At 35.7% G+C, this 14,916-nt stretch overlaps 1 protein-coding gene across 1 annotated transcript in view; it reads right to left on the reverse strand.

Moving 5' to 3' along the window:
- Positions 1-14,916, reverse strand: part of LOC145694641 (uncharacterized) — a 49,115-nt gene that overhangs the window by 21,815 nt on the left and 12,384 nt on the right. Inside the window, exon 2 of the mRNA XM_081771055.1 lies at positions 7,221-7,320. Within this exon, the coding sequence (XP_081627181.1) occupies positions 7,221-7,320 (100 nt within the window). The remainder of the gene's footprint in view (positions 1-7,220; positions 7,321-14,916) is intronic.

The raw sequence follows: 14,916 nt of genomic DNA on the forward strand, positions 1-14,916 counted from the left end.
GAATTTCAATGATGTCACGCAGAGACGTAAGCAGACTACAGCACGCTTGACTACAGCAGAGCCGTAAGCAGCCGCTTGACTACAATTCGCGTGGTCCCAAGTTCGATTCCCGGTGTGGGTACAGTTGAACGACCGAAGTGGTTCCACTATAATCAGTAGCTCCTCGTCTCCTTTAGCTGCCCTAGCATAACTGTGGGACGTTAACTAAAACAAGTTAACCCAAAAATTAACACAATGCGTATTACTAACTGTAAGTCTTTGAATAATTGCATATACACTGAAGAAAAAACCCAAGTCCAGATTTTAGAAGAAAACGAGGATAATATGCTTTTTGTTGGGAACACTATGACAAGACAGTGGTGTCAATCTTAATACTGGGTGAAACACCCTCATTTCTATGGCGACATAGTCAGTAAGTGAGAGCGATGCTTACTGTTCTCACAGGAGTAATTGGTGCTCTCACTTACTGACGTACGTAGCCACATGAAATAAGGGTGTTGCACCCAGTATTACAATTGACGCCTGTATATATATAAAACAACATCGACGATTGGGAGGTGATTCCTAACACCAAGATAAGACAAAATGCTTCCTTTCGGAGTTACACGCTGCCAAAAACATGAAAAAAAAATTAATTTTAATGTTCGATAGCTCGAATGACGGAGCCAAGGGAGGGCCAGGGGGGCCAGGACCTCTTGCTCAAAATCTTGGCCCCCTAGTGCCCAAACACAGTGATATAGCTATAGGTTTACAAACGCTAAGTGAGTCGTGGCCACAAGTTAAACTACTACCAAAACATCTCTGCACAGCAAAGTTACCAACTGCAGAATACCGTATGTTGCAATAGTCTGCGTTCCGAAATGAAATGAAATCAAGATTTACGTCCCACGGATATGCCAACTAGGCTAATGGTGACGGTGACGACGAGAGATGAATGAAATGGTGGAATGAAGAAACTGAGAGGAAACTCGAGAACCCCAAGAAAACCCACGCACGTGGTGTTTGTCCACCACAAAGTTCACTTGACGCGAGCTGTGATCGGACCAAAGGTGGACGCTCTACCACTGAACCACTGCTCTGCGTTTCGAGTAAAATAGCTCTACTAGTTTATGTTCGTAGTACAGCAAGATCTAATTCACCGAAATCTGCATTGATCTCACCACCTGAACTACCTTTTAACTCTTGTATCTTATTGACGTAGTTATCTCCTTTGTTTTCGACAAAGAGCCAGAAAGAAAAGCAAAATCAGTCGGCATTCTCATTCGCTTTAATGCTAAAAATTTATACTAAAATATGAGACACTTACTTACAAATAGCATACACTTTAGTAAAACATTACACTTGCGTTGGACGAAAGAAGTGTTTGTACATTACCTATTACAATTCGTACAGTAAGTGGTTAATTCTCATTGACTATGGCGACATAGAACAAATGCATAGTAATCATTAAATAATTTGGTACTACTACTACTACTCCTACTACTACTACTACTTATTATTATTATTATTATTATTATTATTATTATTATTATTATTATTATTATTATTATTATTATTATTATTATTATTATTATTATTATTACAGTTTATCTACATAATAATATAAATAACTACTTATATTATTATGCGGTATTAAAACAAATCTGGAACTTGTGATATTTATTCACTTCCATCATTCCATCAGGCAAACTGGTCTGATGTGTGCAAGAAGGAATGTTTTCGAGCTGGTAAAATTTGAGATGACTACTGCCTATAACCTTGAGCTTCGCCTTATATCCAATTCTATTATAGCAGTCAACCTCCGCCGTCACGTCTAAGTGGAGTAGTCACCTAACCCTTGCTCATGTTCGGCAGCAATCACGAGCACTAAGGTTTACTCACAAAGGATGTCGCGGCATGTTCTGCGAACAGCTTGTTGTTTACAGTTTCCATTCAACTTTCAGAAGTAATGTTCCACTGTATAAATATGATAAGCAGACTTGTTTCCTAGTTCGCCTTGATTTTATTAACGACTACTAAAAAAGAAGTAGTTATCATATTTCTGTTTTTAAAAAATAGTGCTTTTGGATAGGATAGGCCTAATGGATAGAATAAGATATGCATATTCAATGATTTTTAAATTATACAGTACATTTTAGCTTGTGATTGAACCTTACAAGTTTTGTGAGTATATGAATCAAGTTTTTCCATTCATTGAAGATGCCCCCCTCAAAATTTTCGTGGTCCCTTCATTGGCCCCCTTGAACAACATTCTAGCTATGCTACTGCATAGCTCCAATACTATGGGATCTACCGTAGTCGGGTCAAGACCTCAACTAAGAACTAGTATGTGCCCTATCCAAATATCCATGTATCACTATCTTGCGGTACTTCTGCAACAGCTTTTACAGAGGTAGTTGGTGAGTACTTAAAATTATATGCCCTTAGCCAAACTCCTTCTATGAAAATTGTTGCGTGAGTACTGTAGGATTCTGAAACGTATTTTTGGATAGGTCACATAATAGTTCCTAAGTAAAGTCTTGACCCGACTACCGTAGATCCTATAGTATTGGAGCTATGGACCATTAAAGTTCATTTTTTCATGTTTCCGGCAGCCTATAATTCCAAAAGTAAGCATTTGTGCACCCAGGTTGGTCTATACTTTTTGTCTTATCTTGGTGTCAGGAATCACCACCTCCCACCCGTTGTTGATATATATATATATATATATATATATATATATATATAGATAGATAGATAGATAGATAGATAGATAGATAGATAGATAGATATAGATAGATAGATAGATAGATAGATAGATAGATAGATAGATAGATAGATAGATAGATAGATAGATAGATAGATAGATAGATAGATATAGATATAGATATATAGATAGATAGATAGATATAGATAGATAGATAGAGAGAGACGGACAGAGAAGGCTACATCAGCAGTGGATTTTGTTTCGGGAGAGGTTTGAGAAACGGGTATGAAACATTTGTGCTGTACGTGCAGTGCAAAAAAATGGTCACAGATTTATTTCGGGAGAGGCTTGAGCCTGATAGGCACCCCCTAAATATAGGACTGTACATCAGTCAACCGTTCCCATATTATCTAACACTGCGACGAAAGAAATTTTGAGTAAAGACAATTTTAATTTTTATCAATATTCGAGACGAGACCGAGACTTTCGAGACTGACCTAAGTCTCGTCTCGGTCTCGTCTCGATTTATAGAGGCCTGTCTCGGTCTCGGTCTCGTCTCGGTTATATAAAATCCGTCTCGGTCTCGGTCTCGTCTCGGTATATAAAACCCCGTCTCGGTCTCGGTCTCGTCTCGATAATTCGAGACGAGACCGAGACGAGACCGAGACTAGTCTCGGTCTCGGTACCATCCCTAGTATTCGATCAAAACTAAAGGCAGAAAGAAAATAGCATATCTTTTCATAATAGGTCATATGAGGCCCAAGTGCTGGATGCAGATAAGTCTCCACACTTACTAGACTTCGGCATACATAGAAGAGGGTGGTGTTATACAACACCAAGAAACTTGGGAAATGATTCCTTATACAATTACATGAAAAACATGATGGATAACCGTGAGGGAAGGAATGCGTCAATTAATAACTAGCCCGCCAAAACATTTGGTGGAGAAATGTTTAAAATGACCATACCTGGAAAATGCAGAGTGGGACCAAAGTCGGATAAAAAAGGCTTAGCAATTATTTTCATCTCTAGATTCCACTAATATACCAGTGGATGTAGAACAGGGGTGGCACAAAGGTTAGAGGGAAATTTATTAGATCTTCAAAAGGACCATCATTGCTGGGTAATTGCAGGGCGTTTTCGGCCCATTTCATGGAGTTCAGCACTGTAACGTACAGAAGCAAGCGGGTACATTGTCATGGTACAACTTCACCCAACCTTGTTCAACAACACACTGCTCCTTAAGTTAGTGGGCACTTTAATTGTTTTCTAAATGTGTAAAAAGTTGGAATTCATATGCGTGATCTCAGTTCATCTATTGGCTGCATTACAGCTTAGTAGCTAATACTTAGTTTAGTTATTATGTGCGAGCGGTTCTGGGTTCGATACGCGGTAGGAATACATTGATGGAAAGGTGTACAAAAACATTATTCTAACAATGGATTTCCTGGACTCTCTTCGTTGCATAAGAAAATACTGATATAGTATCTTCTCTCAACCCGAGGCTGCCTCCTTCTCTGGACATGCTAAGGAACATCTCCCTCAGACGTATGATGAACTACATATTACATTCCAGAATAATCCTACAATATACTTCGCAAAATTTTTATGGTGTTTCAAAACAACACCGACGACAACGTTTGGGACATGATTCTTGACACCAAACGGACCTACCGTAGTCGGGTCAAGACTTCACTTAGGAACTAGTATGTGCCCTATCTAGTAATTTATGTTTGAGAATCCTGCGGTATTTCTGCAACAATTTTTATAGAGGTGCTAGGAGAGTACTTCAAATTATATGCCCGTAGCCAAGTTCCCTCTATAAATATTACTTCGTCAGCTCCTTAGGATTCAGAAACATGTATTTTAGACAGTGCACATATTAGTTCTTAAGGGACATATTGACCCGACTACGGTAGGTCCTATAGTTTTGGACCTTTAAAGTTAATTTTTTCATGTTTTCGGCAGCCTATAACTCCGAAAGAAAGCATTTGTTCACTCAAGTTGGTCTATAATTTTTGTCTTATCTTGGTGTCAGGAATCACCTCCAAACGTCAGCGGTGTTGTTTTGAAACACTATATAGCTGTTCCTCACATACGGAGTTTGCTCTAACATACTTATCACCAACAGCTCGGCGCTGTGGTACCATCTGACCGTTGTCCACCCTGACATCTGAAGTTTACAACTCCAGTTGTTTGCATTAAATCAGGGGCGGATCCAGGACCGACTTCTGGGGGGGCGGTGGGTTGTCATACTGCTACTTTTAAGGGCTCCAAACTTTGGGATGGGTTTTATTTATATATAAAAAATAAGAAAACTTCCTCTTCTGGGGGGCGATCGCCTCCCCTGGATCCGCCCCTGCATTAAATTGATAAGTATGTATATTTTTCTTCAGAATCAAAGGATACAAATCGTTTCTCAGAAACATTAATACTAATAAAATCAAATAAGGTATAACATCTCTCAAAGATGTAAAAATAACTATTTCCATAACGCATTCAAATTAATTTTGATTCAGTTAACGCATACAGTCTTAGTTGGAATTAATGAAATGTCGAAGCACTGTCATCCAAAATGAGTTTGCATGCTCAATTTGAAGGAAATCATGTCCGTAGATGCATGTGAAAGTGTGATTGCCAAAGTTGACAAACCAGAGAAGACAAGTTCAACAAAATTGTATCATAAAATATTTAACAGTAGCAAGCGAGTACTAGGGAAATAAGGTTGTTGCGACCGACAGAAACAAAAAAAAATTGTACGCTTCACAAGAAAGAAATGTCATTGCGCGGAATACACGTCTGTAACATAAAAAGTGATAAGGTGAGTGAGTAGAGAGAATATTTTGCCATGGAATGAGGAGAAACTTTCCATGTAATTCCCTCAGCCGCGAACCAGTGCTTTCTAAGAAATTTTCGTTTGCATTTTCTCGGAGTAACAAAGAGTTTGAACAAAACATGTAACTGCTTAATTTGCTTTTCCATGAAAGAGAAATGAACTCCGCTAACAGTGGTGTAAATATGCAAATTACAAAGGAGTTTCAACCACTGCAAGAGAGAGAGAGAGAGAGAGAGAGAGAGAGAAAGAGGTTAAATTTCAGCGAAAGATGTATTCTTCAAATTTCACTTACAGCAAGCACAGGTTCTCGTCGTGCCCATTTCTCCTTTAATGTATTTAATTATATCTTTAAGATATATATATATATATATATATATATATATATATATATATATATATATATATATATATACAGAGCGTTCAAAAAGTCTCTATACACCTGAATTGTCACATATTCAAAGCAAAGAGAAAATTATTTTACTCAAAATTTATTATATTTTATGGCATAAAAGCACTATGTACAGGGCGTAGCATATGGACACACATTTTCACAGCAAATGTTGGAAATGTCCCCCATGAGCCTCCAGACATGCTTGCACACGTTTCTTCTTGTTCTCAAATACTCTCACAAGTTGTTCATGTGGAATGCTATGAGCAAAATCTCGAATAGCTGTTTCGAGTTCTTGTAGCGTGTGGGGATTCCCTTTATAAACAGAATTCTTTGCATAACCCCAGAAATAAAAATCCGGAGGAGACAAGTCAGGAGACCGAGGTGGCCACAATCCCTTTGAAATTATTCGATCTCCAAAAACCTCTTGCAGTAATCTCATGGATTGGTGAGCTGTATGTGCTGTAGCGCCATCTTGTTGTATCCAAGCATTACGAATTTCGTCTTCCGTTAATTCTCCCATGAATGGTGAATAATTTCACAATAACGAGTTGAATCTATTGTTTGTCTGAAAAATATGGGGCCGACTATTCTTCTTCTGGATATTGCAATCCACACCCCTACCTTCTGGTCATGCAGAGGAACTTCATGTATGGCATGTGGATTTTCTGCCCACCACAAACGTGAGTTCTGGGCATTGACGTAACCTGCAAACTTATCTTTGACTGTCTGTTTGTACTCACCTTGTTCACGGAACACATGTTCAACCAGGAATATTCGTTGTTCCAAAGTTAACAGCACTGTTTCAGAGACCGCTAGATTCAACAATCACTTCAACGTCACTTTACCGATTGGAATCTAAGAAAGGAACTTCACGCAAGGCGATAATATAGCAGTGTTGCGAACCTTCGCATAAAATTTTATTTCATGTGACTGAATGTGACTTTGACTTGCCACGGTTCAGGTGTATAGAGACTTTTTGAACGCTCTGTATATATATCCTACTGTATCCTACAAAATTTTGTGACTCCTTAAATTCTGCCGCCCTGTGCTCGAGCACAGAATAGCACTTATCTAAATACGGGCCTGCTCATATTTGAATTTAAGGAATGCCATCAAACTGAATAATTACCCAAATCCGGAGGGGAAAGATTCAACAGAACGGGAAGGAGATCAAAGCCGATTTCGCCGCTACTGATTTCATCTATACTGATGCTTTCAACGTTATGTTGTGGCAGTATACAAGTATTTTAAACATACTCATGGATTAGATTTACATTTAGAAAACTAAAAGATAAAGAACTACTTACCTGACGCTCTTCCTTGGAGGCCCTTCTGGTTGAGAAGGGAATCGAACAGGATTTTGGTAGACTGCTGATGGTCTTGTAATACTTCGACGTTGGAAAGTATCTAAAAAATAATGAATCATGTATTACGAGCAATCTCCAGCATTCTGTTATTCGGAATGAAATCATTAGAACAATCACAAACATTCACAGCTTCTGTTTGATTCCACTTTTTGTTTAATTTTGTAGTTGATATGTAATTTAGAATCCAATTAATTTCTTTCCTAGATAGGTAGATGATTATAAATATTTTCTTTCTATTTTCCATTAGTTATACTATTGATTTGTGTGTCCAGAAACGTTCTGCGTGTAAATTGCTCTTAACTGTAAAATTAGAATCAGGGGCGGATCCAGGACGGACTTCTGGGGGGAACGGTGGGTTGTAATACTGCTACTTAGAGCTACTTTTAAGAGCTCCAAACTCTGGGATGGGTTTTATTTTTATATAAAATAAAAAAAGAGTTTTCCCTGGATGCGCCACTGAAGAATATGTATTCAGTTCAACATGGAAAATTTTTTTTATAGGTTTCAGGTATCACGAAATACCTTGGAAGGATTTACGAGATTCAAATATGTATTTTCATCCAGTTTTGACTTTTGTTCTACTGTAAATTTAGCGTTCCTATAATAAAAGTCAAAGAATACATTGTATACAGTTCTGATCACAAAAAGTGGGACAAACTAAGTCCGGAAACGTGATCCTAGATCCTTATGAATTTCCTTCTGTTTTCCTGCATTTTTGAAACAGTCAGGGGAGATCAAAACCTATTTTTCATCCGCATATATTTAAGAAAAAACAAGTAAATTCAACATTTTGTTACCAAATGTAGCAACTGATTAAATTTAATAATTATTAAAAATAGTCTACTTTACTTGTTAAAACCTATTTTTGATAGAACCCCGTATATTAAACATTTGTAAAGTAATATTTTCCATAAGTAGAAGCTTTGTTTTGTATATAATTAAACAGAAATAATCTATTATTATATAAATTATTATTAAATAACATTATTGAAATAAACAGTCGCAAGACAAAATGGAACATTTACCGGCGTACCGTTACATTATGATTTTTGTCGATTACTGTTCATACTAACAATATGAATCATTAAATACGTCCTCGGCAGAGAGTGTAGTATCCAGTTTTTTTTTTTTTCCTAGTGACAGTGTTTCCACTCAATAAAAGGAGATAATTATAAAAGAAAGGAAAGAATTTTAGAGGGAAATATTTACATTTTCCCTCTGTTACTTCCTTCCTTTACGCATTCTTGCAGTAATCTGTACACCGTCGGAAAGCTTACTTTATTATCTTTTGAATGAGATCTAATTTTAGTTTTTACACCAAGTGTAGTTTGTGCTATACGTAATTAATCGAACTCAGCAAGTTCCAGAAGCTGAAAAGGTACTCTCTCTATCTCTGAAACCAGATTGAATAGACCATTTATGTTCATATAAACTTTTGGAGTTGGATTAGTATGACCTCTTCTAGCACCTTCAAAAATATCTCTACTTCTTCCCCGGACACCCTGTATTACAGTATTACATAATCGGGTCGAATTAAGAAGCTCTCCTCTTGTTTTGAAGCTGGTTAAAAATTTTCCACGCTGAACAGTATGTTGTATATATATATATATATATATATATATATATATATATATATATATATATATATATATATATATATATATATATATACATAAAACATCGTGACGAACGGGCAGACGGACATCCAACAATCATTTCACCATTATGTAATAGTCTCATGAAACGTGTAAATCCGTTTAAATTTCGAATTCAATTTTTTCTTCTATCGTCTCTCGAAATTAAAAAGTGATAATTGTATCACATTAAAATGTTCATTACATTTGCCCTAAGAAGCAACTTAGAATTATTTAAAGAAAGAAAGAAAAATTTAGACCAGATGTTCATAAATCAATCATATATATATATATATATATATATATATATATATATATATATATATATATATATATATATATATATATATATATATATATATATATATATATAATAAATTTAAACGTGAAATAGAGAGTATAAGTTGTTTTTCTAACTTGTTTCCAGTTCCAGCAAATTGTGTCTGACGTTAATGAAAATCAATGATTTATATAGGAAGTTTCAAAGCTTGTAATTTAATTACTCCTACATATAAGAGTTTAATAAAAGTTTTATGCATGGAAAAGGATATAAGCACAGGATCATCAGAGGATCCTTTATATTCTCTTCTGGATGATCCAACCTCTTCTTCGCTCTTCCATAAAATTTAACCGTATAAACATTTTAATATCTTGTAAAGCTGATTTGGTATAAGAAAGGAGAGAAAAGAAAACGCCTTCGACTTTCAATTTTTTATGATGAGGTTTAACGCTTTGGACGGTTTCTTTTCATTAATCTCCACGCTCTGAATTTTAAAACGATTTTTTTTTTCAAAAAGATATCATAATTATGAAAAACATATATTAAAAACGTAAATTAAATGTTATCGTAAAAGGGTATGATCTTCCAAAAAAAACTATTTTCTGCAAAGCATTAAGATTTTTTCTGCAACATACTCTTTTCTAGGATGTAATCTAAAAATAATGCACTTAAAAACTTAAAATTCTCAATAGTTAGCCTAATAAAATGGAACATCCAAAGTACGGGTAGTTTGTTTCAGTTCTTAATATTGTATGGAATATAGTTACAGTACAACTTTGCTTTACGGGAACCTACACTAAATTAACAAAGAAACAAGGACTGTTAATTTAAGTGTAGCATTCCGTATAATAAATTACGGATTAACCGAGTCTATCAAATGTGGAGAAGGAAAATTTTTTGACTGTGAATCACGAAAATTTGTACTTGCAGAAAGCATTTCAGTTTCTTTATGTTTTCCACTTTTTAAATTTCTTCATACCTGACATATAGAATATGTAGAGAGGAACAGCGAAAAAAGTACTTAAAAGTTCCAGTATACATCCGAAAGTGTGTGAGTATCGTGTTTTCACAGACTAACACGGATTTCAAAGTCAAGAGAAATGATTCCAAGAAATATGACTATCTTTGTCTGTTATTCCTTTCTAAAATATCAGTAATATGTGGTTAATGATTCTATATGTAAAAATATATTTATTGAGTTAGGAGCGCAGACACGGGGGTTAACTGCTTCCGGACCTTGCCCCCCTCCCACAAAAAAAAAGAAACTTTCTAACTCAACATACATTTGTATATAAATTTTTTCAATAAAACTATATTTGTTTGATAGGAAAATGATTGATGAAGCATGAGAATTTGATCTTACACTTCATCTGTACTCTTTCTCTTATAAAAAAAAATCTAGTTCTATCATTTATTTATCTGAAGATATAGGTGGAAATATTTTACAATTACTTATCGTCGTTCAGTACTATACAGGGTGCCCCATTTTAATCTTTCCACGGAAATATCTCGAAAACTGTTGAACATAAATGAACCGAACAAAATCTCGAATAGGAAATACCATGCGGCAAATCGAATGGTGATGTCGGGGTGCCATCCAGGGCCGCCCTTCATGGGGCCCGGGCCCAACTTTTAAAATTTTGAATGGAAACACGGGGCGAGTGATACCTCGTTCGATAGATCTTTAAAAACTAAAAAGCGTTGTGGCAAAAGATTTTTCATATCGGTCATCGTATTCAAGATGGGCTCCAAGATATGTTGTCTTTATCAGATAAAACTTCCAGTACCACTAATATGAAAATAGTTGGAGATAAATGAACAGAATAAAACTCGTATAGGAAATCACAGAGGGTATTTATCATTCCACTATTCGAGAATAATGCAACGGAGAAAAAGATTATTAAAGTATAATTGACATAATGCAAAAGAGAAAATAAAATACTTAGAAAATTATCATTTCGATCTTCCTCCGTGAATTATGAAGCGGGAAATTTCAAATGAGAACCCCACTTTTACTTGCAATAGGTATGGTTTGTCTGAAACACTTGTGTGTTCAAGTGACTGGTACTGTAATGAATAAAAATAAGGTGAAATTCAAGTTTTACACCCATTTGCATTGCGAAGTGTGATTCGATAGGAAAACAGAGCAACTGAAATGAGAAGCAAAGGTTTCAATAATACAGTTTTGGAACTTGCAAATTTTCCCGCATCTTCGCCCCTAATAATTTAACGCAATGTGTGCAAGATGTTTGGGAGGAATCTGCATTAGTATGTACAGTTTCGTTCCTGAGGATCACAATTGATATTACCGCTGAAAGTTATTCGGAATGTAACTCTGGACAACATTTCAGTGAAGCTCATATCCTATTGCATGCAAGAAGACATAGAAAAGAAATAATCGAACAAATACACATTGTACACATTGTTCGACAAATTTGTTTCGCATTTCAGTTGATTCATTTTTGCATCAAATCATTGCCTGCAATCAAAATGGAAGGTACCATTTAACAAGAATTTTACATACTTTATCCCATTTCAGAGACATCTATCTCTTATAGAATCACATTGCAGATAACTTTGTTTAGCAGATACGATTTGCAAAAACTAAGGTTCTCACGTGCAATTTCGCCGTTCCTTCCCGCTTCACCCACTTGCCGAGGGAGATTGGAGCGATAATTTTCTATGAATTAGATTTCCTCCTTTGCATTATGGCACTTTCACTCTAATCATCTTTTCCTCTGTTGCAACATACTCAAGCCATGGAATGATAAATACCCTCTGTGATTTCGTATTCGAATTTTTGTTCTGGTGTTTTCATATTAGTTGTACTGGACGTTTTATCTAATAGAGGTACGACGTCTTGTGGTCATTTTAAAAACGGTTAGCCATATGAACAATCTTTTGCCACAACACTTTCTAGGTTTTAAAGATCTATAGAACGAGGTATCACTCGCCCCGTGTTTCCATTTAAAATTTTAAAGTTGGGCCCTGGGTCTCCATGAAGGGCGGCCTTGGGTGGCACCGCGACAACACCATTCGATTTGCTTTATGACATTTCCTATTTGGGTTTCAGTTTGGTACATTTATGTTCAACCGTTTTCATATTAATCGTACTGGATGTTTTGTGTGATACAGGCAACATATCTTGGCAGCTATTTTAAATACGGTGACCGATATGAAAAATCTTTTGCCACAACGCTTTTTAGCTTTTAAAGATCTATCGAACGAGGTATAACTGGCCCTTTATTTCCATTTAAAATTTTAAAGTTTGGCCCCCTTGAAGGGCGGCCCTGGGTGGCACCATGGATCATCATTCGATTTGCCGCATGGTATTTTCTATTTGAGCTCTTGTTTGGTTCATTTATGTTCAACCGTTTTCGAGATATTTCCGTGAAAAGATTAAAATGGCCCACCCTGTATAGACGTAGTGACTTGCAGTATTGAACTACCCAGCCACCCAAAGCTTGGATCACTGCCAATAAAAATTCCTGGGTACATGCCTGTCTTCTGTAATATTCAGTTGGTATCCTATATTAAAATTACTCCTTCCTATGTTTATAATACAAAGAATGTTCACGACTGTTCAATTTATTTTGAAAATTTATAACATTTTGTAATAGGCCCTATATTTTCGACAAAAAGGCAAAATAAAAATAAAAATTTACGCCTATTCTCTTTCTTTTCTTTTCTGTTATTCTACTCGTATATTAGATATAATAATTTTCAGAAAAAAAACTTGAACCATTGTAGTCCCTTTGTTAATATGCATAACCAATCCTGTTCATACGTGGTTTGAGGCAGGGGTAAAAGTGGGTCTGGAAAGGCAAGGGGACGCTTGACGTCACACCGTCCCCCCATGCTTCTCTTTGCCCATTGTATTTTTTTTAGAAAGTGGGTGGACGCCATAAATATTTTTTAGGAGTTGACGACGTTCACCCGCGTTCCCCTCACTTTTACCCTGGTTTGAGGAATATCAGGATCAGGATCTTACTCTCAATTTTGCGATGGGAGGGATCTTAATTTCGGGGGGTCAATACTACAAGACACTACGTACCCAAGTATATAGTAGGGGAAGGGGAGGCAAAGTGAATATATGAGGCAAAGCGAATAACGTAATTTACAGTCAACTGAATATAAATGGCAGGAAATAATTGACCAAGTTTGTGATGTCACTAGTGGAAAAAGAGAAGGACGTTAATACCTAATGTCTACGTGTTGTTGTTTCCATGAGAGAGAAGAAAATAAATTACATATTTTGCTTTTAAAAAATTCACAAGGTAAGGTTTTCAGAATCTTTTCCTACTGTACTGTGGAATGTTTGCGAATATAGCATGCATGAATAGTGTGGGGTCTTACCTTTATTATCATATTTGGAAGTAATCGTAATAACGCAGTCCATATGCTGTTTTGTTTCGTGTGGCAGTGTGGGGCAAAGAGAATAATTTTAGAAGGGGCGAAACGAATAAGGATTCACTGTCAAGAAAGCTCTACCAAAGAAGAGTGCGAAGAAGTATAGCAAGTCCAATAAGTCTACCGAAGCAGGTACTAATACACATTCCTTAAAGGAACTACCAGAAAAAAAGAAAGAAATGTCCCGATCAAGATATTTCTGCATAAAAAATATTTTTGCTGCTGCTATAGATATATCAAATATATCTGGAATTACAAAGTAAAAATCACTTCCAAAATCTTCAGAAGACGACGATAGTTACCAGTGCAAGTTTTGTCATGAACATTATTCATACCCATCTAGCGAAGATTCGATCCAATGCTCTATTCGTCTATCATGGTTTCACGAAAATTGCACTGATTATGAGGGTCAAGACATTTATGTTTGTGATTTGTGTAAACCAAGCATGTGATGTGATATTCTAAGCTCTAATTTGTTTTCTTCAGTTTGTTTGCTGTTACGCATATTGTTGTCATTAGGGTAACTTTAGATTATAAGAAGCTAGATGCATAGAACACTATTTGATAAGAAATTAACCTTATATGTCAAGCAGTTCGTTTAGGTGGTATTTCTTTTGTTATATATATATATATATATATATATATATATATATATATATATATATATATATATATAGATAGATAGATAGATAGATAGAGATATTTACAACTTATATTTTACATATTTGTACTAAACTCTGGCCTTCAATATCTGAATCAATCAAAAAATCAATCAAAATCAATCAAAAAATCAATCAATCAAAAATGGGTAATGATTATGCTGAGCATGAATGCACTTTGCTACTTTTTATTAGAAGAAAAGCCGTAATCATATTTACAAACAGTGTTTCTTCCAGACTTGTTTTTTTGGAGGGCACTGCCCCCCGGAGCAGATCAAAATAGTACGTCTATAATATAATAATAAATAGAATAGTATCAGCAGTGCCCCCCGGAATACTGTGTGCCCCCCTTTCCCTGGAACATTGTTTCTGAAAAAAAAAACACTGTTTACAAGTATTATCATATTATGTAGATTTGAACATTAATAGTAGTGTAACCACAAGTTTGTTGGTCGGCAAACTTAAAAAGAAAGTTAAATGTAAATTACAACTTCTAGTCAATCTATAGTGTACAACCAGGGGAACAATTAATATATTATGGAGACTGTAATGATCCTCTTATAAAGGTTAATGTGTGAACTTTTATCAAGTCACAAGGCATTTTTATCCAAATACATTTTTCATTCTTATGGCACTAATTACACAGGGAGTTC

This window comes from Thermobia domestica, chromosome 9 (genome assembly GCF_964235325.1).
Source record: "Thermobia domestica chromosome 9, izTheDome1.hap1.1, whole genome shotgun sequence".
Classification (NCBI taxonomy): domain Eukaryota; kingdom Metazoa; phylum Arthropoda; class Insecta; order Zygentoma; family Lepismatidae; genus Thermobia; species Thermobia domestica.